General features: G+C 43.9%; 1 protein-coding gene across 1 annotated transcript in view; it reads left to right on the top strand.

Annotated features, from left to right (window-relative positions):
- Positions 1-22,729, top strand: part of SETD7 (SET domain containing 7, histone lysine methyltransferase) — a 49,240-nt gene extending 26,511 nt beyond the window's left edge. The window contains exons 5-8 of the mRNA XM_022582452.3: positions 4,628-4,709; positions 6,958-7,075; positions 11,768-11,925; positions 17,031-22,729. Of these exons, the coding sequence (XP_022438160.1) occupies positions 4,628-4,709; positions 6,958-7,075; positions 11,768-11,925; positions 17,031-17,211 (539 nt within the window). The 3' untranslated portion in view covers positions 17,212-22,729. The remainder of the gene's footprint in view (positions 1-4,627; positions 4,710-6,957; positions 7,076-11,767; positions 11,926-17,030) is intronic.
- Positions 22,730-23,062: the final 333 nt, after the last annotated feature.

Raw genomic sequence — 23,062 nt, forward strand, 5'->3', positions numbered from 1 at the left:
GCAGCATTTTTAGTGGCAAGAGTCTTGGACTTAAGAGTCACCTCATTTGAGTCTCAGTGCCAACATTTACTGTATTACGGTTTGGGGCAGGTTAGTTATCCTTTCAGAACCCGTTTTTTCATTATAAAATAGAGATGGTGGCACCTACCATAAAGCCCCCATCAGGAAAGTTACTGTGGTTATTACATTCTTCTTAGTATAAGTACGAAACACATTTTGGGAAGTGAGAGGGGAATGATGATTTTTCTTAGAACTCCTGGTTGCAAATAACAAACACCCTCTTCAAACTAGCTTAAGGCCGAAAAAAGGACGGGGGGTGGATTTATTGGCAAGATTCTAGCAGGCCCCAGTTCTTCTAAGGATAGGTTGAACAATTTGGGTCTCAAAAGGGTCAGGAGCCATGGCTGCTCTGGGTGACTGGGAGGCGCCGGGCGCAGTCTTTACTCTGTGTTCTGCTCCTTTTGCTTCTCTCTCCTTCCTCTTCCAGTTACAGTGATTGAACGACTGACTGGCTGACAGATGAGGGCTTTTGGGTCATGTGGCCTCCGGTCCAGTGGTTGAGGGAGGGGAAGAGGGAAACAGAAATCGAGTATCTCACCTAAAATCCTCCTACAACCGCCTTCTCCTTTCTCTCTGTGCTTTTGGATCCACAAACTGCTTCTCTGTCTCCACTTACTTCTTGCTGAGTTTCTCCTTGTGCCCCTGCCTGGAATTTCTTTTCTCCTCATCTCTTTGCCTCTTTCCATAGGAATTCCATTCCCTGGCTAATGTCTTTTCCATCTTTTTTTTTTTTTCTTTTCTTTTTAAACACAGTTATCAGCATCACCTGGATGTTTCTTAGAAATGCAGGCTGTCAGGCCCACTTTGGGACTATTAAATCAGAATTCCCATTTTTTTAAATTTTATTTAAAAAAATTTTTTATTGGAGGATAGTTGATTTACAACGTTGTGTTAGTTTCAGGTGTACAGCAAAGTGAATCAGTTATACATATACATATATCTACTCTTTTTTAGATTCTTTTCCCATATAGGCCATTACAGAGGACTGAGTAGAGTTCCCTGTGCTATACAGTAGGCCCTTATTAGTTTTTATTTTTTTGGCTGCGTAGCTTGTGGGATCTTAGTTCCCCGACCAGGGATTGAACCTGGGCCCTAGCAGTGAAAGTGAGGAGTCCCAACCACTGGACCACCAGGGAAGTCCCTGCCTATTCCATCTTTACAGCTTGGCTCACCTCTTAGAAGTAATGTTTGTCAAGTGAATGGATGAATTCTAGTCACAGGTCATAGTACCAACGACAGGGGAAAGGAGGAAAAGGAAAGGGTTCCTTCCGTTTGCCTGGAGCACAGGCCTGTCTAAGGGAGTAGAGGGAGGGATGGTATGCATTGAAGAAGGTGCATCAGCTCCTTGAGGGCAGGAAGAGATGTGACTCCCACTGGTATCTGCACAGCCCCTAACACAGTGCTTTACGTGTGGTTACCACTTAGTACATTCGTGAGGAAAGTATTAGTCTAAGGAAGGGAGATGGGAATTCACAGGAGAATTTCTGCACAATAGAATGTGTATTCCACAGAAATGTTTGGTTTGAAAGTGGTTTTTTCTTCTTTTTTGAACTAACGTCCTTTAATGGGCTGTGTGCTGGTCCGGATGCATTCCTCAGCCTTTCCCTGCCCTGCTTTACTGCATGGGGCTTCTGCCCCTTGCAGGCTGCATTCCCCAGGCTCTTGTGCCTGGGGCTTCTGTCTGGCTTTGGCCACAGGCTGGGGACACGGAGAGGGACAGGAGCAGGGAGAAGCCCTCTCTGTGTCCAGCAGAGTCCCCAGCAGTGGCCTGTCTCCTGATTCCATCTCCCAGCAGGACGGTCCCCCACGGGTCCAGCTTCCCTGGACTCCCCCAGCTCTAGAGCTCCAGGAATGCCTCTGCCTCTGTCCCTGTGGCTCAGGGTTTTGGCTTCCTGCTCTTGCCAGTTTCTGGGCTCTTCACTGCCCTGTTTGGCTTCCCAGCTCTTCCAGCCTCTGTGTAACCAATTCCCTGTATTAAATTCTCTCTCTCTGAAATACTCAAATGGTCTGTTTCCTGGTTAGACACCGACTGATCTGGATTGTTTTCTGACTTTTACTTTGAGACATTAATTTGGGTTTTATTTTATTTATTTATTTTATTTTTGGCTGTGTTGGGTCTTCGTTGCTGTGCATGGGCTTTCTCTAGTTGCAGTGAGCGGGGTCCACTCTTTGTTGCGGTGCGCGGGCTTCTCATTGCGGTGGCTTCTCTGTTGCGGAGAACAGGCTCCAGGAGCGTGGGCTTCAGTAGTTGTGGCATGCAGGCTCAGTAGTTGTGGCTCGTGGGCCCTAGAGCGCAGGCTCAGTAGTTGGGGCGCACGGGCTTAGTGGCTCCGCGGCATGTGGTATCTTCCCGGACCAGGGCTTGAACCCTTGTCCCCTGCATTGGCAGGCGGATTCTTAACCACTGTGCCACCAGGGAAGCCCATTAATTTGGGTTTTGATTGTATAAAAAAAGGAAACAGAAAGAGGACCTGGTAGCCATTAGTAACCACTTAGGAATTGCTTAATGGAATAATTTGTGATGCCTTAGTACCTAAAGTAATTGACTTTGCTGGAGTAAGCCCTCCAGTTCCAAAACTTGTTTCTTTACTTATTAGCCTTTGGAACACCGTATGTCTTCCTTGTGCTCTGGGAGGATGCTCTGAAGCTAATTCTTTGCAGAGAACGAACATTAATTCTAGGACGGTTGTGTACCTTCGTTTCTGGAATAAATTACTAATTGGCTTCCGAACCACTTTAATAGAAATAAGATGCCTTTGTTAATGCTTTATCAAAAGCAGTCTGTTCTCCTTGATTCTGCTGAAGCTGAATTTATTTTTAGTGAAGGAGACAATTGCCAGGGGTGGGTGGTTGGATTCTATAGACTGTGTCTAGTATGAAGAAAACCACAAGAAAAATTTGAAACTATTATCCAATCTGATCTGACCAGAGAGATCTCAAATTTTCATGACAAAGCTTTTTCTTGATTAAAAATTGTAATTACACAAGCAGCTTTTAAACCATATGAATAAAGAAAATTCAAAAGCAAAAATGGGATTTTAAAAGATACTTCTGATGGCTGTTTATTAAGACCTGAGAACAAAACTCCAGAACAAACCTAAAAACTATCCATTTATATCTTGCACAGCAATTTGTAATGACTGGTGTAAACCTGCCTATAGGAAGCATGTTATCTAGCCAGTCAGCTACTATTTCATTCTATCACATATTTTTTTTTTACACAATATTCCCTTGGCATTGAACTTTTTTAAATTTTATTTTATTTTATTTTTTAATTTTTGTCTGCTTTGGGTCTTTGTTGCTGTGCGTGAGCTTTCTCTAGTTGCAGCGAGCGGGGGCTACTCTTCGTTGCAGTGCTCAGGCTTCACTAGTTGCAGCACGCAGTCTCAGCAGTTGTGGTGCATGGGCTTCGTTGCTCCACATCATGTGGGATCTTCCCGGACCAGGGATCGAACCCATGTCCCCTGCATTGGCAGGCGGGTTCTTAACCACTGCGCCACCAAGGAAGTCCCGCTATCACATATTTTAATTAGAACTAATATTACCACATGTTACCGTTCCCATCTACTAAGCATCCAATTGCTGTATTCAGTAATAACCTAAAAATATCTTTTAGCAACTCAGTTCAACATCACAAAGTTCAACAAGCAAAACAGCAGATTTTAATCCCCTCGTATAAGAATATTTGATGTTATGGCAATATTTGTTATATTTATGATTCTCCAATCGTAAATGATCTTAGAGGTATAACATCAGTTGTACCAAATGGTGTGGATGACGCTTAGATGTAGAGCACCCAGGTAATTCCAGATACTTGTAGAATGAAAGAGAGAAAGTAAATTATGCTGTATAACATGGTATCCATCTTCATTATTATATTCTTGAATAAAGTGAAAGCATTTCAGGAGTAATATAAAAAAAGTATTTCTTTAGATTAACTTTTTCCTGATTATCTGTATGTATTGTTTCCACTTAGATATTCAGGAAAAGAAATAAAACCCATATGTGTGTCTTTTGCTACGTAACAAAATGAGGAGTTGGGGTTTATCTATTCACAATCGTAAATCCTCTTAAATATAATGGATGTTATTTTAATCACCAAGAGATTCATGTGAATATGATGGAGAACGAAGCTAAGAAATTTATGATGTTTGCACACTCAGCATTAAGTAAACTTTTTTTCCCCTAACCCGCTCCAGTAGACTTTCTTCTCATAAAAACCTATTATCATTTTAAAAAACTACCCACTTATATTGAAGAATTTCATTCTAGTTGGCCTAACTTGAATAACACTTTTCATTATTTAACTCTTTCTGGTCCTGTGGATAGAGAGAACGCTCTTCCCTAACTCTGGGCCTTGTACTGGGATTTCTGTTTGCTTTTTAGGTTCGGTGTACCACTTTGATAAGTCAACTTCATCTTGCATTTCTTATATTGAAGAATTTCATTCTAGTTGGCCTAACTTGAATAACACTTTTCATTATTTAACTCTTTCTGGTCCTGTGGATAGAGAGAACGCTCTTCCCTAACTCTGGGCCTTGTACTGAGATTTCTGTTTGCTTTTTAGGTTCGGTGTACCACTTTGATAAGTCAACTTCATCTTGCATTTCTACCAATGCCCTTCTTCCAGATCCATATGAATCAGAGAGGTAATTTTTTCCTTGTGGTTTAAACGGCACCATTTATGTGAGATTAAATAACCCTTGTGGTAGGAATGATTGGCCCTCTGCTAAGGCCGAGTTCTTGAGCAGAAAAAAATATTCATAGATTCCGAGGAAGAGTGTTTTTATTGTCATATAGAATCGGTCCCTGTAGGGAAGTTGTTCCACCCATAAAGCACAGAACAGCTTGTGTGTCAGTCCCAGAATGAAGCTTCCACAAAGACAGCAGTTGGGCCAGGCAGCCAGCTATGCCCTGCTCAAGTGTCCCCTTTCTTGGGGCTCTGGTGCCACAGTTTGTGCCTTAGCCCCTGCTGGCCCCTAGGGAGCATTTCACACTCTTGAAAGCTCTAGCCGAGGCAGGGACCAAATGCCTCCTTTTCTACTTAGCCCAGCTGAGGGGGTCTGGAATGTGAGATAATTTCTTTATTCACTAAGGGAAGACAGGAGTGAAACAAAGGAAATACAAGAAGCATAAAAAATTCCAGCTTATAAATTACAAGTTTCTGATTCTATAAGATCCCTCCCAGAGTGTCAAGCCCTGTTCCATTTCATACCCTAGCTAAACTCTAAGCTCCTGGTATGGTTTTCTCTGGTCTCCTGCCTGGGGCTCTTATTCCCCAGCGACTGGCCTGTTTGTGGGTAAGAGTGCCATCTGCAGTTGGCTTTCTCTTGGCCTCACTCTGTAAGCGTGGCTTCTATTCAGTTTCTGTCCCGTCCCCATCGGAGAAAAGGCCTCTCCCCTGGTTTAACTGACAGGACTGACACCACAATGTCACAATGGATGAATGGCCTCTTTCTTGACACGAGGCTCTGGCCTGTTTGCAGGGAGAAAGGTTTGGTCTCTTGTTAGCCCCCAAAACACAACAGTACCATAACCGTATGCATCAATCATTTTTTGTTACTGTCATTGTGATGATGCCACGTAAGAATACCCTCAGACTATCAGTGATTTATGAAAGCAAACATTTTCTTTTACGCTCATGCTTCTGTAGATTGGCTGACGTTCAGCCACTTCTGACTGGGCTCAACTCGGCTCAGCTGGACTAGGCTACACTCCAGGTTTCAAGTTGGGTTCCAGTCTGTCTCACATGCCTTCATTCCAAGACTCAGGCTAAGGGAGCAGCAGCCCCCCGGAGCATCTTCTTCTTGTGGAGATGACTGGAAACTCAAGGAAGCTGGCAGAAACTTGCCATGCTTCTTAATATCCAAGACCTAGCTTTGCAGTCACTTCTGCCTAGTTGCGAAGCAGATCACGTGGCCAAGACCAAAGTCAGTCAGGCAGGGATGTATCCTCAGCCCAAGCTGAAGGGCAGTCATGCGGCCAAGCAGCAGGACGTATAATTCTGTCCCAGGGAGAGAGTCAAGAGGTAAAAGCAATAATTCAGGCTTCCAGCCCATCAAATAAGCAGAAGATCTACATAACAAAAATCCCAGATGACCAGTTCCACCAGAGTCATTACATCACAGGGGCCAGAAGAACTGAAATCCTGTGGATGGGGCATGTACTTACTTACTAAATCCAGTTCCGTAATCATGAGTGCTGTTTTCTTATAAACCAGTGGTTGGCAAACTTGTCCTATAAAGGGCCATGTGGTCGGTATTTTAGGCTTTGTGGGTCTCTACTGCAACTACTTAAGTCTACCTTTGTAATGCTAAAGCAGTCATAGATAATATTGAACAGATAGGTGTGGCTGTGTCCCAATAAAACTTTATTTACAAAAATGGACACAGCCAGATTTGGTCCTTGAGCTGATCTGCTATAAACTCCTTTGTTGGGAAGTGCTTATTGGATATATTTTATTAACTATTTATCACTCTTTCATGTAAAAGATTCATCTTGGGGCTCCATTAAAACAGTCTTTCCCTCCTATTTGGCACTGAGAAACTTAGGTATAGCTTTAATTAGCTTTGGGAAATATTTGCCTTGTCTAGGAAGACAGTGGAAATTGTCATTAATTAAAACAGACAAATTTTTTAAAACCTTCTATCAAGCACTGAGTTACCTTGTGAATATATACTAATAATCCCTTTATTAGAGAGCAGTGAGAGAAATAAGTAACAGTTCTCCAGTTTCTAATGCCAAAATATGTGGTTTCACTGTTTCTTACTTCCTCATTGGATTATTATGAACTGACATTTTGTATCCCATAGCTATAAGAATATTTTGATGGTTGAGGGTAAGGGATGACTTATCAAACTAAAAAAAAATCATTATTTGCCCCTTTTTTCTGTTTAGGGTTTATGTTGCGGAATCTCTCATTTCCAGTGCTGGAGAAGGACTGTTTTCAAAGGTAGCAGTGGGACCCAATACTGTTATGTCTTTTTATAATGGAGTCCGAATTACACACCAAGAGGTGAGCGGGGTAGAAGTGGAAAATCAACGTGATTGGTTAAAGGGTTTTGTTTCAAGCACCCTTATTAATTTTCTCATTAGTCCTTTTACTTTAATATTCACTAGGAATATAAAGGAGCAAAAAGCTAGGGATTTTGTAAAATGCTTGGATATTGTCTTATAGCCAGCCTCAGACTGCTTTAGCAAAGACACCATAGATTATGTAGCTTATGAACAACAGAAATTGATTCCTCACAGTTCTGGAGGCTGGGAAGTCCAAGATCAAGGTGCCAACAGATTCAGTGTCTGGTGAGAGCCTGCTTCCTGGTTCATAGATGTCCCTCTTTTTGCTGTAACTTCATACGGCAGGAGGGATGAGGGAGCTCTCTGGGGCCTCTTTCATAAGACACTAATCCCATTCATGAGGGCTCTGCCTGCTGTCGTGACCTAAACACCTCCCAAAGACGCCACCTCCGGATACCCTGACATTGGGGATGAGATTTCAACATATGTTTGGAGGGGGGACGTCAACATTCAGTCTATAGCAGATATTTTCCTCTTATTTTTTTTTAATTGTTGTGAAATCAAGTCTATTCATCTTTTTTTTTTAATTTATTTTTATTTATTTATTTGGCCACACTGCACGGCATGTGGGATCTTAGTTCCCCGACCAGGGATTGAATCCGCACCCCCTGCAGTGGAAATGCAGAGTCTTAACCACTGGACCGCCAGGGATGTCCCAGTTTTCCTCTTTATTTTGAGCCTTAGTATGATTTTTTTTTTTTTTTTTACATTCCACAGCTATTTTATAGAGAGTGGGCTGGTGCCATCAGGGAGACAGTAATTGCTTTGTATTGGACTACACCCAGTATCTGAAAAATTGAGATCCAACTGGACTCTGTCAATAATTAATTTATGACCTTGGGTGGGGTGCTTTTACAGGAAGGGCCCCTACTTCTGTCTGTGCAAAAGCCATACAATAGCCTCCATCTTACCTGGAAGGGTTCTATTTCCAAAAAAAATTAAAATTAAAAGTTGAAGAGTTGAATCACCTCTTGCCTTAAAGACACAATCTTTGATACACTTCTCAGATTTCATATATGTTTTTTTGTTTTTGTCTCTTTACTTCACAACTAGCTTCCTTAAGTGTCTGCTTAAGGGTGAAAGCTTGATGCTTTGAACACAGCTAGGGCTCTGTCCATCCTGGTCTCACTTGTGTGAAGTTGGGTGGGACTTAAGCCGATCACTCACATCCCACCTTCACGTCTTCATTTTTCGTTTGTTCCTATGGAATGATAAAAAGCAAAAGGCCGAGAAATAATCAAGTCACTGTACATTCAAAGCAGCCGCCCAGACAAAGATGTCAGTGCAGAAACCGAGCTGTGATCTGCCTCGCAGTGTCCCCTTGTGATGGTCAATCCAGAAAGTCCAAGAAATTCAGCCTGTGGACGGTGGCTCGGGATACTGATACATAATTTATTCAAACGTTTTACATCTAAGGAAACTGAAGCCAAGAGGGGTTAAACAATTTGCCTAAGGTCACAAATATAGTAACTGGCAGAATTCAAGCAAGGTTTCTAACAGCAGAATCTGGCTCTGTGCTGAAACTCACTATATAAATGAATGAGGGTGCCTCCTTGCCTTCATGAAGTTTAGATGAGAAAAATACACAACTAGTGGCAACATAAGACGGTACTGAGTGTCATATATCAAATCACATAACAGGTCTGGAATATTAAGATCCGTGAAGATTTTTTCACTTTCATCACTGCTGTATCCCCTGCACCTAGAACAGTGCCTAGCATATGGTAGGTGCTCAGTCAGTATCTGTTGAATGAATATCAGATACAAATAAAAGCGTAATTGTAGCTTACAGACAGGAGAGATGGTATACCTCTGAGTGTCAAAAGTTTTTGAATGAAAGTGTGATCCTTTTGGTTCCAAGACGCTGTCCTTGCTGGCATGCACAGATGCTGGGGCCTGTTGGTCAGGACTGGTTGGGAGAAGGGATGCCTGCTGCTTGCACAGCGGATGGTGAGTCCTGCTGTGGGGAGAAAGCACACTGCTTGTCCGTGACTCTGCTGGTCACACCGATTGCCCACCTGCAGCAAAGGTGTAGGACTTTTCTGGCACTCAGTTTTGCATTCCTTAGGTTTCTGGTTCTGTTTGATGTTCTTACTTTCATTTTTCTTTGGCTTCATCCTTCTCTCTGTAGAGGTTCAAGGGATTTGAGGGCTGATTAAAGAAAAAGACCACAAGAGGCAGCAGCACACAACAAGCTTTATAGATATTGGGTGGTGATTGGGCGGGGCTGCATGAGAGGGGGTGTCCTCCCAGCATGAGGCCATTCAGAGGCTTATGGCACAGGGGCCAAGGTCCAGAGGGGAGCAAGGCAAGGGAACTCCTGGGAAAGAGAGGGACGGGAGAGGGGGTTGACATGTCCAGGTGATGTGTAGCCTGGGAGGGGTCTCTGGGCCAAAGAACTCCAAAGGACAGCTACAGTCTGGCGTCTTTATGGTCCTGGGTTTACCTATCTGCTCCTAGCGGATGTGGGGTGAGGTTTTGTGGATGAAGCAAACTCTGAATGGCTAAAACTCTGCTCTGTTTGGGCTATTTAAAATAACAGTGGGGTATGTAAAAATTTAAGGTTCGTGGTGATGGGCTTTTAAGGTAACAGGTCTCAGCCAGCAGTGAAGAAATAAACAACCTAGGGGCCCATACACAGACGCCATCTTTGACTCGTTGACATAACACTCACCTGCTTTTAATTCAAGACATCTGGTTATAAATGTAAGGCCCGACACTGTGAAACTCTTAGAGGAAAACATAGGCAGAACACCTTATGACATCAATCACAGCAAGATCCTTTTTGACCCACCTCCTAGAGAAATGGAAATAAAAACAAAAATAAACAAATGGGACCTAATGAAACTTAAAAGCTTTTGCACAGCAAAGGAAACCATAAACAAGATGAAAAGACAACCCTCAGAATGGGAGAAAATATTTGCAAATGAAGCAACTGACAAAGGATTAATCTCCAAAGTTTACAAGCAGCTCATGCAACTCAATATCAAAAAAAACAAACAACCCGGGACTTACCTGGTGGCAAAGTGGTTAAGAATCTGCCTGCCAATGCAGGGGACATGGATTTGAGTCCTGGTCCGGGAGGGTCCCACATGCCGCAGAGCAACTAAGCCCATGTGCCACAGCTACTGAAGCCTCCGGGCCTAGAGCCCGTGCTCTGCAACAAGAGAAGCCACTGCAATGAAAAGCCCGCCCATCGTAATGAGGAGTAGCCCCCACTCACGCCGCAACTAGAGAAAGCCCGTGCACAGCAACGAAGACTCAACACAGCCAAAAATAAATAAATGAATAAATAAATAAATTTATTGAAAACAAAACAAACAACCCAATCCAAAAATGGGCAGAAGACCTAAATAGACATTTCTCCAAAGAAGATATACAGATCACCAACAAACATATGAAAGGATGCAACATCACTAATCATTAGAGAAATGCAAATCAAAAGTACAATGAGGTATCACTTCACACTGGTCAGAATGGCCATCATCAAAAAATCTACAAACAGTAAATGCTGGAGAGGGTGTGGAGAAAAGGGAACCCTCTTGTACTCTTGGTGCGAATGTAAATTGATACAGCCACTATGGAGAACAGTATGGAGGTTCCTTAAAAAACTAAAAATAGAACTACCATATGACCCAGCAATCCCACTACTGGGCCACTATATACCACTGTATACCCTGAGAAAACCATAATTCAAAAAGAGTCACGTACCACAACATTCATTGCAGCTCTATTTACAATAGCCAGGACATGGAGGCAGCCTAAGTGTCCATTGACAGATGAACGGATAAAGAAGATGTGGCACATATATACAATGGGATATTACTCATCCATGAAAAGAAACGAAATTGAGTTATTTGTAGTAAGGTGGATGGACCTAGAGTCTGTCATACAGAGTGAAGTAAGTCAGAAAGAGAAAAACAAATACCATATGCTAACACATATATATGGAATCCAAAAAAAAAAAGTTCTGAACAACCTAGGGGCAGGACAGGAGTAAAGATGCAGATGTAGAGAATGGACTTGAGGACACGGGGAGGGGGAAGGGTAAGCTGGGACGAAGTGAGAGAGTGGTATGGACATATATACACTACCAAATGTAAAAAAGATAGCTTGTGGAAGCAGCCTCATAGCACAGGGAGATCAGCTCGGTGCTTTGTGACCACCTAGAGCGGTGGGATAGGGAGGGTGGGATAGGGAGGGTGGGAGGGAGATGCAAGAGGGAGGAGATATGGGGATATATGTATATGTATAGCTGATTCACTTTGTTATGAAGCAGAAACTAACACGCCATTGTAAAGCAATTATACTCCAATAAAGATGTTAAAAAAGAAGACATCTGGTTATTTTTTTGTGTCTTTGTAAAGGGACTTTAATTCCTTTTTTTCATATAAGATAAGGGAAAATCAATAAATGCTAAGCTGAGCTGCCCGGCGCTGCCCACATACGCCTTTTGCACCATCAGTGTGCAGGGTTTGCACCATCGAGGTGCAAGGGATGCCTTAGGCTCTTTCCATGTATATGGCACTCAAACCGTGAAGTTTAAGGATAAATGAGTTAATATCTCCGGTGTCCTTTGAGCTCCTGGGAGGAAGGGCCTTTCTAATGTTCGCTTTCTTGTTTTCTGCAGGTTGATAGCAGGGACTGGACTCTTAATGGGAACACCCTCTCCCTCGATGAAGAAACGGTCATTGATGTGCCTGAGCCCTACAACCGTGTATCCAAGTACTGTGCCTCCTTAGGACACAAGGCAAATCACTCCTTCACTCCGAACTGCATCTATGACATGTGAGTAGGATACCAAGCGGCCAGTGGCTGGGGCCCCGAGAATGAGGAGGGCACCTCAAAGGTGTCATCCTGCCTCGAGGAAAGTGGCTTCCTCAGACTATTCGAGGGTCCTCTGGCCAGGGGCCTCATGGTTATAACTTGAAACTCAGAAATGGAAAAGTGCTTCAAAGAGTAGAAATGCTGTGGAAATGCTGTACTTAGTGGTTGCTGTTTTATTGTGGCTTTTTTGTCCTTTAGTTGTCTCATTCTGGAAAATTAGGGGTAGTGTCCTTTGAAGTAACAGTACAAATTGAAATGACTCTGCACAGTGGAGATTAGGGAATCCTTTTATTATGTGCAAGGAAGGAGAACCAAAAGATCCTAAGCCTAGGGCGTGAGCTCTCAGTATTGGAAAAAAACGTGTAAAATCAGAGTCCCTATCATTTAACAATCAAGAGGAATGAAATACTGAACACATGCTACAACATGGATGAGCCTTGAAGACATGCTAAGTGCAAGAAGCCAGTCATGGGGACTTCCCTGGTGGTCCAGTGGTTAAGACTCCACGCTCCCAATGCAGGGGGCCTGGGTTCGATCCCTGGTGGGGGAACTGGATCCCGCATGCATGCCGCAACTAAGAGCCTGCATGCCACAACTAAAGATCCCGCATGCCGCAACTAAAGATCCCACGTGCCACAACTAAAGATCCCACATGCCGCCACGAAGATCCCACATGCCGCCACGAAGATCCCACATGCCGCCACGAAGATCCCGCATGCTTGCAATGAAGACCCAGTGTAGCCAGAATAAATAAATAAATATTAAAAAAAGGAGCCAGTCACAAGAGCATGTAGTGTATGATTTCCATGTATATGAACAGTCCACTATAGCCGCAGAGACAGAATGCAGATCAGTGGTTGCCTAGAGCTGGGGGCGGGGGTGGGCGGAGTAGAAGTTGATGGCTAATGAGCGTGGAGGTTCCTTTTGAGGCTGATGAAAGCTTCCAAAATTAGTGGCGATGGTTGCACAACTGAAAACCACTGAATTGTACACTTTAAATGGATGAATTTTATGAGACATGAATTACATCTCAACAAAATCATTATTTTAAAAAATCAAATAGTCCTACTTCCCCTTCCAACGGTGCATTGAACCTCTTGGAAACCTCCATTGATGAGAACCTTACCATTATCCACAAAGGCGGCTGTCTGGACAAACAAATACATATCATGGAATTAGCTGTTGGGCTCTGATGATTAGAAAGTTCCTTCTGTTGAGCCCTTATGGGTTTCCCTGTAATATCCAGCCCTTGGCCCTAATTACCTCCCTTTTTTTCTTGTGTACAGTGTCAGTCTCTCTTCCACACAGTAGTCCTACAAATATCTTAGTAGTTTTCATGTGCCCCCTGAACGCTCTCTTCCAAAAGGCAAGCATCTCCGACTATGCCTTAAAGGATACAGCTGAGATTCCATGTTGTTGTTGTCCTTAACTCAGCCTGGGGACAGGCTAGGAGTCTAGGAGTTACGCAGCTGTGTGCAACCTTTTCTGCTCAGCTGTAGTTTGCTGTCACTTAGTCCTCTAGCTTGTTAACATAAGCAGGATCTGATCATGTGCATTTAATCTGTAGGAAAATTGCCAGGATTTGAATGTCCCTTCTTGCATCCCTGAGATGGCTTTAAAATTGTTCTGGCACTGACTTGCTCTCCTTGGCAGCCAGTACCAAGTACTGAAGCTACAACTTCTGTTTAAAGGGCGGGTAGAAATGGCAAAGGACATGTGTCATGTGGAATGAAACTGACACTGTTATTAACTCCAAGGCTTTCACGGCCAGTGTGAATTAGGCCAAAGCATCGTTGCAGGCTGCACACAGCTGAACAACAACCCTTTAAAGCAGTGGTAACTAAGGATAACAAATGCTACTTAGGCTGCCCCTTAAAGCAGATGAGTCCTGTGATTTCATGGCAAGAACATGATTTTTCTCATCAAAAAGAAGAGAGCACAGGAGACAAGAGAAGGAACCATTTGTGCAAAATCAAGTCCCTCCTCAGAGGTTTTTTTTTTCTAAGCCCAGTGTGAACGATTAGTTATTTGGGGTCATGGGGAGACTAGCTGAATAATAATCAAATATAACATTCAGATGCCAATCCATGGCATTCATTTGTTTCTAAAATCATTGGTACTGTTATGCACACTGTAACTTAAACAGAACAGCACTTCTATAAGCTGTTTTAAGTGTAGTCTGGTACAGCGTGCCAAATGGACAGATAGGCAGGAACTACTTTTCTCGCTGTAAATATAGGCTACTTGTCGACAAGGGACCGAAGAGTGTGGCCCAGAGGTTTGGTCTGAGTGCTAATCGTGCAGCCAGTGTTTCCTGAGCACTTCCTCTAGGTCGGTGCTGTGCTAAAGCCTTCTGTGCACATTGTCATTCAATCCTCCCAGTAACTTCATGGGGCTTCTGGTATTACCGCTGGTCCCAGATCAGCGACAAGAAACGCAGAGCTCGGGCTTCCCTGGTGGCGCAGTGGTTGAGAGTCCGCTTGCCGATGCAGGGGACGCAGGTTCGTGCCCCCGCTCCGGGAAGATTCCACGTGCGGCGGAGCGGCTGGGGCCGTGAGCCATGGCCGCTGAGCCTGCGCGTCCGGAGCCTGTGCTCCGCAACGGGAGAGCCCACAACAGTGAGAGGCCCGCGTACCGCAAAAAAAAAAGAAAGAAAAGAAGCACAGGGCTCTTGTCAAAGTGGAGAAGTGCTCTTAACCATTGTGCCTTAGGGCTGCTTTGAAGAATCAGCGCCTGAGATTGAGTTCTGTCTTTTCAGTCTGTCCATTTTCTACTCCCTGAGGATAACGATAATGAGCAAGAAAATCAAAGTACAAGAGGACGCTAAGAGAAATCTTAGGCTTCTTGTGTGATTTTTTCCAGTGAACCAGAAGGTTACCTAGAGCTCCATTTCAGGAGTATTTTTTTTATTGAAGTATCACTGATTTACAATACTGTGTTAGTTTCAGGTATACAGCAAAGTGATTTGGATATACATATATTCATTTTCAGATGCTTTTCCATTATAGGTTATTACAAGATATTGAATATAGTTCCCTGTGCTATACAGTAGGTCCTTGTTGTTTATCTATTTTATATATAGTAGTGTGTATCTGTTAATCCCATACTCCTACTTTATCCCTCCCCCTCTCCCCGCCTTTCCCCTTTGGTAACCATAAGTTTGTTTTCTATGTCTGCGAGTCTGTTTCTGTTTTGTAAATAAATTCATTTGTATCATTTTTTTTAAGATTCCACATATAAGTGATATCATAAAATATTTGTCTTCTTCTGTGTGACTTACTTCACTGAGTATGATCATCTCTAGGTCCATCCATGTTGCTGCAAATGGCGTTATTTCATTCTTTTTTATGGCCGAGTAATATTCCATTGTAAGGAGTATTATTTTTTAATGAAGTATTTTAATTTAGAGACAAAGAGTTGTGATTTTAATAAGGAATTCCCAAATCCCTGATCCAGGGATGTCCTATGTGCTGGAGCACGGTCTGAGACTTCTGTGCACGTGCGTGCTCTCATATGCCCACGTGCTTGCTTACACATGTCACAACTGATACGAGTCTTCAGTTGTGCCAGGCACTGCGTGTGGTGCTTTATTTATGTGACCCTATCTTGTCACCACAATGACTCCTGGAGGATAAGGATTACTGGTGTTATCATGATTTGGCAGGTGAGGAAAGTGAGATTCAGAGACACAGAGGTGAGCTTTCCAGAAGGAGGCAGTAATAATGTGTGGCACCAGGACTCACACCAAAGTCTTCGGGCCCAAATCAAGTGTGCTTTCCAAGAAACAGGACAGCCAAAGGGGGTGGACATAGAGGCCCCCTTGGAGTGAGGGTGTGGTTGTTCCTTTTTACTCCCCACAAAATATGTCCATATACTGCAGACACACTCCTCTCCCACCAAGCGCTTGCCATCAAGCCCCATGTACCTCTGACTTCCGGGCCTGGAACCTCCTCCTTTGGTGTTTCAATGCCCTTTGTTCAAAACGTAACTATAAATGAATGGATTTGACCAGATGCATAGGAAAACAAAGTTAATTTCTTTCTGGCCTGCCTTCCAGGTATCCTTGTTGGGTTTCAGCAGCTGTTAGAGGAGATGAGTCTCTTAATACTTATTTAGCTCCCGTTCCCCTGCAGGGAGCTGTGCAGGTGAGCCAGGCTGGGAGCCTCTGGCAGAGGAGCATAATCCTAGCTTTAGGCCGGCCTCTCCCATCACAGGGTGCATCGGAGGGAAATCTGAAAGAAGCAGGATGGCAGAGCGGTCTGGGCTTCCCTCTTGGGAAAAAAAAAAATCTTCATTTACTTTTTTTTTTTTTTTTTTTTTTTGCGGTACGCGGGCCTCTCACTGTTGTGGCCTCTCCCGTTGCGGAGCACAGGCTCCGGACGCGCAGGCTCAGCGGCCATGGCTCACGGGCCCAGCCGCTCAGCGGCATGTGGGATCTTCCCGGACCGGGGCACGAACCCGTGTCCCCTGCATCGGCAGGCGGACTCTCAACCACTGCGCCACCAGGGAAGCCCTTCATTTACTTTTACGCTAGAAAATAACTCTTCCTCTATAGGTACAGGATGGAAAACAGGTTTTTGCTTTTGAAAATCCACAGGGCTCTTTCTTACAACTCCAGAAGTGCCCTGGCAAAGCCTTTCCCCGAGGTACAGCTGAAATGCTGACAGGCCGCACTGGATCTGATTTCTCATTAAAGACAGATTTTTGTTGAAGATCCTGATTGTTGATTTACAAATACAGAGTGGCAAATAGGCTCAGAAAGGAAGATAGGGCTGTGCTTTTTAAACCTTAATGTACATAGGAATCACGGGGGAGGGGGAGGGGGCGGGGTGTTAGAATGCAGATTCCACTACCAGGTCTGGGTGGGGAAGCCCGGAGTATCCCCGTGAGCACCAGGCTCCCAGGGGAAGCTGATGCCGGCTCCTCTGTGGCCCGCACACTGAGGACCTGCCGGTGGTGTCCAGGGCGCAGCAAGCACACGGGTGATTCCTGCCTCAGCCCTTCTAGCCTTTGCATCTGACCTCCCGGTCCGGCCCGGGAATGACCATGTGCATCTTGATGTCTAGGTTTGTCCACCCCCGTTTTGGACCCATCAAATGCATTCGCACGCTCCGAGCCGTGGAGGCCGACGAGGAACTCACTGTTGCCTATGGCTACGACCACAGCCCCCCGGGAAAGAGTGGGCCTGAAGCCCCCGAGTGGTACCAGGTGGAGCTGAAGGCCTTCCAGGCCACCCAGCAGAAGTGAAAGGCCTGGCTCTGGGCTTCAGAGACCTGGAATAGAAACTTGGATCTATGCACTACGTTTATCCGACAACGGGACAACCAGGGACTGCTCATGCTGTGACATCACATCCTCTCACTCTGCGTTCGCTACAACTTTCTCGAATACTAACTAGGTCTGACTGTATTACTCATACCAGATTTAAAATTAGCTAGCAACAACGCCCTCCTGAGAGGTACTGTTGAGCACTTGACAGAAGACAGCGTGATGTTCTTGGGTGGTTCAAGACTAAATCTGTACCACATTCAGAGATGCCAAACGATTAGACTGAAAAAAGGGAAAAAGGGGGTTTTTCAGTCATTTTTAGTCAGTGGCTTTTCCATGAGGTTTATTTCTGTGGCCAGTGCAAATTGCGTTATCACACTTGCATATGCGCCATATGGAAGACAGAGAATTACTACATTTTTATTCTCTAAATGTAGTATCATTTGCCTTTTAACCTTTGATCTGTTCTTGCAATAGAATGGCTTTGTTTTTTCCCTAGCGAACAGAACCCCACTTTTTGAGTCACTTCACCCCTTAGTCCTCTTCTCTATCTTAGGTATCTTTCACAAGAGAAAACTTCCAAATGGATTTCGTTTCAGTGCCAGTGTGTAGGTCTCTCTGGCTCTCTCTATATCACTGTTTCATTATTATGTCCTAATATAAAGACCTGGCTCCTAGGGCCGGGCTACTATTATAGAATTATTATTCTCGCATGGAAACAAAGGTATCTTTGCTTTAAGATGTGAGAAGAAATGAATTTACTTTGTTTGCATTAAGTTATGGAAGAGTTGTAACATATACTTTAAGAAAGAAGAGAGGGAAATTAGTATTTCTAAGCAGTAGACGTGGCAATTTTGCAATATCTTCAATAGTGCTAGTAATTTTTTTTCTCCTTGGGTACACATTAAATGTACATAACAGAGCAGTCTGGCTTGTGGCAACAGTGCATTGAATTCAAAAGTCAAATAGCAAACTTGAATTATAACACAGAATTCAAAAGGTTTTTTTCATTTTTCGTTTTTGTTTTTTTTTTTAAATCGCTACTGTTAAGAGAGACGTACTGATCACTAGGTACAAATCAAACCTTAATGGTAAAACTCTTCATCATTATAATTTCAAAGCACTTATCTGCTTCACAGCCTTGTGAATTAAGACTAACACCTGTATAGTTTAGAAGCAACGGTATCAATAGCATTTCAGCCATTTTTGCTAGCCGTGTGTAATCACAACTGCAGAAATAAGGAGAAAAGCCCCTGTTTTTTAGTTTAGCTAATTAGGTATGTAACCCGGCTGGGATTACTCTGGGGGAATTCTGGGAGTTTGGGGTTTTTGTAAGTGCCCTCACCACACGCCATAGCAGTGTCCTCTTCAGATGCCCAGCTGAGGAGCTGGGAGGTCTGGAAAGCAGCAGTTGCTACGAGTTGCAACTGTCAGCTGGGGCACCTGTCACCGAGTCAGTTTGGTCTTGAAAGCTGAAGCCCTCCACACCGTAGCTCTGGCTAGTAGGGAAGGCTTGCTGGGAGCAGGAAAAGAGAAAAACAGGCAGGAGGAAGTTTGCTATTTCACGTCAGTTACACATTGCTCTTGGGAAGAATTTAACAAAAGTGCTTCATCCAGGGCTGCTCACAACTTTCAGCCCTGGCAGCTCCTGGGCACAGGATGCAGCCTTCAAGACAGTGACAGAAGTGGCCCTTTCCCTTGGTAAATCCAGGCTTCCCAGAGCTCCCCTGTCCCCAGCATTGCAGCTGGGTGGCCATGGTTTCAGGGAGCTAAGCTGCTGGTTCACTCGTGAGAAATTCTGAGGCTGCCAGGAAGATCTTCCACGAAGTGAACTGAATAGAGTTTTTAGATTAAAAGGCACCAGGATAGGATCGCTTCTATTCTGTAGAAAGAGACCGTTCCATAAACTGGCAGGTGGGCAGAGTCTTGGGACTTGTATTCTGATAGGTGCTTTCATTCAAACGCGTCCCAAAGTAAGTGACTGTCTTCAGGAGAAAGATGGCTTTAATCAGCCCCAGTGAGTTGGGTTGTGGAGCCAGATCAGGGAGTGCGGTCGGTCGGGGGAGGATGGCACAGGACTCCAAAGCAAGGACTTCAGGCTGCCGGCTGCCATGGGGTGTAATTTCTGTCCCACTGGGCTTCCCCATTCAAGTGGAATTTTTCTTTTCTTTTGACAAAAGTGGCTGAAGAGTTGGAAATAGTGATTAACCAGCGAATCCATTTTTCAAAGAAGATAGTGAATAACTCTCTGAGTTTAAAGCCCGGCAGTGTGTCTGTCTGTGACGTTCAGACAAATCAGAGGAAGCAGTACATCCAAGCTGAGCCTCTCCACGTCCTCTCTCCTGTCTCGTTCTCTGGCTCTTCTTTCTCCTGCCCTACCCTCTCCTCTCTCTCTCTCTGTTGTCTGTGAGAATGGCTGGTGTTTGTACATAACAGCGTGCCAGCTGATCCCTCCGGACCGCTCCCTCTCTCCCTCCTCTCCTCCCAGTCTCTCTGGCCCATTGGAGCCTCTCTGTCTGTCTGTCCCTCTGCGAGTACCTCTCTCCATCCCTCTGTGTCCACGTCTGGTTCTGCTGCTTCTGTTGTCCCCCGACACCCCCCCCCCCACCAAATGTAAGGCTTTGTCACAGGGTGGGGTCGTAGGGGGCCTTGAGATTCACTGTAGGTAGATAAAACAGTCAAGGGGGGTGGGGTCCCATGAGGAATTAACTGGTGAGGGAATAGGGTTTGTTCCCTGTTTGAGCCAAAGCTGAGGGGGAAGCCTTGGGATGTATTTTTCTACTGAATCTTGATGTCCGCTGTGGAAGGAAATATGTCAGGAAGCAGGTAGTTTCATCAGCCTCGTAAGAGAAATGTGGAAGAGTCCAGGTGGTGGGGATAAAGGCGTGACTTTCTGCTCTCCTGCAAAAGGGCCGGTGCCGAGGAGGGTGCCTGATGCCATGGTCCCCAGCAGATTCACTCAGAGCCGTCTCAGTCCAACTCCTGCATGACTAGATCTTTCCTTAGCAGCTTTTCTATGACAAAATATTATCTTGTGTTAGAGTTAGGAATAGGAACCAATCTGTAGGAGTATGTCCCCAAATGGGCATTTGAAAGGACTCACAAAAAACAACCGTAAGGACTGAATTTCTGACACAGAGGAATGATGAGATTTAAAAGCTACAGGCAAGGAAGACTTGAGGTTTGCATTACCTATTCTTATTTTAACCTGCTTCATCCCCGGTCTGCCTGAGAAACTGAGAAGGAAATTCGTTGTTCAAGACCCCTTTGAACCTGTCTGGGGCTGTCATTAAACTTATTTGCCTTCTGGGGGTTCTTCACATTGAAAAACAATTTCCTTATCACCAACAACCTGCAGAGGCCCAAGTGAAGGCCAGGTGTAACCACTGGCAACATTTAATTGTAAGGGTAACACTGGAGTAACTGTGAACAGTGAGTTCGAGGGTTGTCTTCTCAGTGAGTGGTATGTGGCACTTTAGTAAATTTCCTCTACTATATGAAATTTTAAATCACTCACTGCAAAATGCATTTAAGATCTTCCAGGAAGGTTGTTGTTTTCTGTTGGCTTTGTTTTAAAACAGTCGCCTCAAGTTTCTGTCTTAAGAGTAGTGATTTAGAATCCAGACTTCTTTCATTTTAGAAAAACAAGCAAAACCATGTTGCAAGACTGATAGTCGTAATGTTTATTTGCCGCAGATCAAAGGTTCACAAAATATATTGAATTTACATCTACTTGAGGTACCTTGATAGACTGTTGTTTTTTTTTTTTTCTGTCTTTGATCTTTCCCTTCAGGAATGTGGAGCCTCAGTATCCATTTTGATTTTTAAAATACTAAATTGTAATCGTTTTATTTTGCCAAATGGGTGCAGACATACTCAAAGCAATGAAAACTATTTCAAGCCATACAACCACAGGGATGGAAACCCTTTTCACAAATTTTAACGTGTTTGTATGTAAATAGATGTTTGTATGAACTATTTTCATGGTAGAATGAATATATTTAAGTGAAGTTGAATTATTCCAGTGCTATTTAAACAAATTGCAAACATTTTTGGTGAGAATTCTCTGAGTCTATTGAGATATAATGCAGATCAGTTTTGATTTTTACAAAATCAAAAAGCCTACAGAAAACTCTGACTCATGGCAACTTCCCCGCGTTGTTGCACCTGATGTGGAGAGAGCTCGTAGGCTTCCCCAGTGCCTCAGCCGCTTCCTGGTGGAAGTTAGGTGCTCGTGGAGGTATGTCCACCCTTAGTGACATCACTCCGGGCCTTTGGGGGCCCGTGAGTGACTCAGAGGCATTAGAGACACCGGTGCAGTTATCCGGAGCACAATTTCTTTGCAGGGCAGCAGAATCAGAAGCCAGACGTGGCCACGGGAACCTCGGAACCGGGTTTTCTGGCCGCCACCCACCGCTTTCCTTACTGCCTAGTCACAAACGTCAGGGAGGCTGCCCTCAGTGGAGCTGGGGTTCAGACCCCCGGGTGGGACCTCACGGTTTTGCCAGCAGTCCCTGCCTCTGGGCCTCCACCTCGAGAGAGGACGGAGGAGGGTCCTGCTGGCAAGGGGCCCATTTCTCAGCACAGCACACTTCCGGTCTCAGCTCTGGGAAACGATGCACCCAAGCACCAAACTTCCAACCAGAGAGAGACATCCTCGGATAACGCAGATCCTTGCTTCCTCTGTCTGTGACTTTACACACCGTTGTTAGAAGTCGTTTTAACATCAAGACCAATCACCTCCCTATAGGACATACCTCCCAACTCCCCTGACTCTTACTAGAACACTCCTTTATAATGATATTCAACTTGAGTGGTTTGTTTTTATTTTTTCCTCTTTAGTCCTGGATATAACGAAATGATAAATATGATGACAAATTTTCACTGTGTATACTAGCAATATGTACACACATACCAATGTATCTTAACATACAACTTGGTTACATTTTGGGTGACTGTCATTCATCTCAAGTCATGTACTGGGAAACTACAGGGACTACATGATGTCTGCTTATCATAGAGGAAAGTTGGGTTCATGGTTCTGAGCTCCCTACTTCAAAAGTTTTTCCTCCTGGGTTTTCTGTGTTCTCTTTCTATCCTGAAATGCATTGATTAGGTTGTGAGGTATGTTTAAGGATTGGAAGCCAGGGGAATGCTTTCGGCATTTATTGCAACCAAAAGTTAACCTCATCACAGTTAACGAGCATCTTTGATTGGTCTTTTGTGGAATTTGAACTAAATCTATGAGCCTTATTCAATATCTATAATTCTATGATTTTTTTAAATTATGGGAAATTAATGAAAGATGTTTACATGAATAATGTTTGCCCTTACTGTGTTACGAATGAGTTTTTTGTAGTGTGTCTGGGTGCATGTGCAAGAGTAGGAAAAATGTTTCTGAAACAAAACTTGACAAATATTTGTAATGAAAAGTAAATTTAAAGATTGCTATAATTGCGCTATAGAAACAATGCAAGTATTAAAATATACAATCACCTGTCGTTGTCTTCCTTTGGTTGCCTGGGGCAGGAAGGCAGTAACGTATTTCTCTGCCGTGTCTTCCTGTGTATTTAAATTACTAAGCAAACTTTACATTTGAAGTTGTTTAAAAATGTTACAGTAAGTCCCCTACATACGAACGAGTTCCATTCTGAGAGTGCGTTCGTAAGTCCGCTTTGTTTGTACGTCCAACAAAGTTAGCCTAGGTACCCAGCTAACACAATCGGCTACATAGTACTGTACTGTAATAGGTTTATAATACTTTCACACAAATAATACATAAAAAACAAACGCAAACAACAAAGAAAACATTTTTACTCTTACAGTACCT

The sequence above is a fragment of the Delphinapterus leucas genome, chromosome 5 (genome assembly GCF_059928025.1).
Source record: "Delphinapterus leucas isolate spDelLeu-1000000601 "Yukka" chromosome 5, BTC_Dleu_Yukka2, whole genome shotgun sequence".
Lineage (NCBI taxonomy): Eukaryota > Metazoa > Chordata > Mammalia > Artiodactyla > Monodontidae > Delphinapterus > Delphinapterus leucas.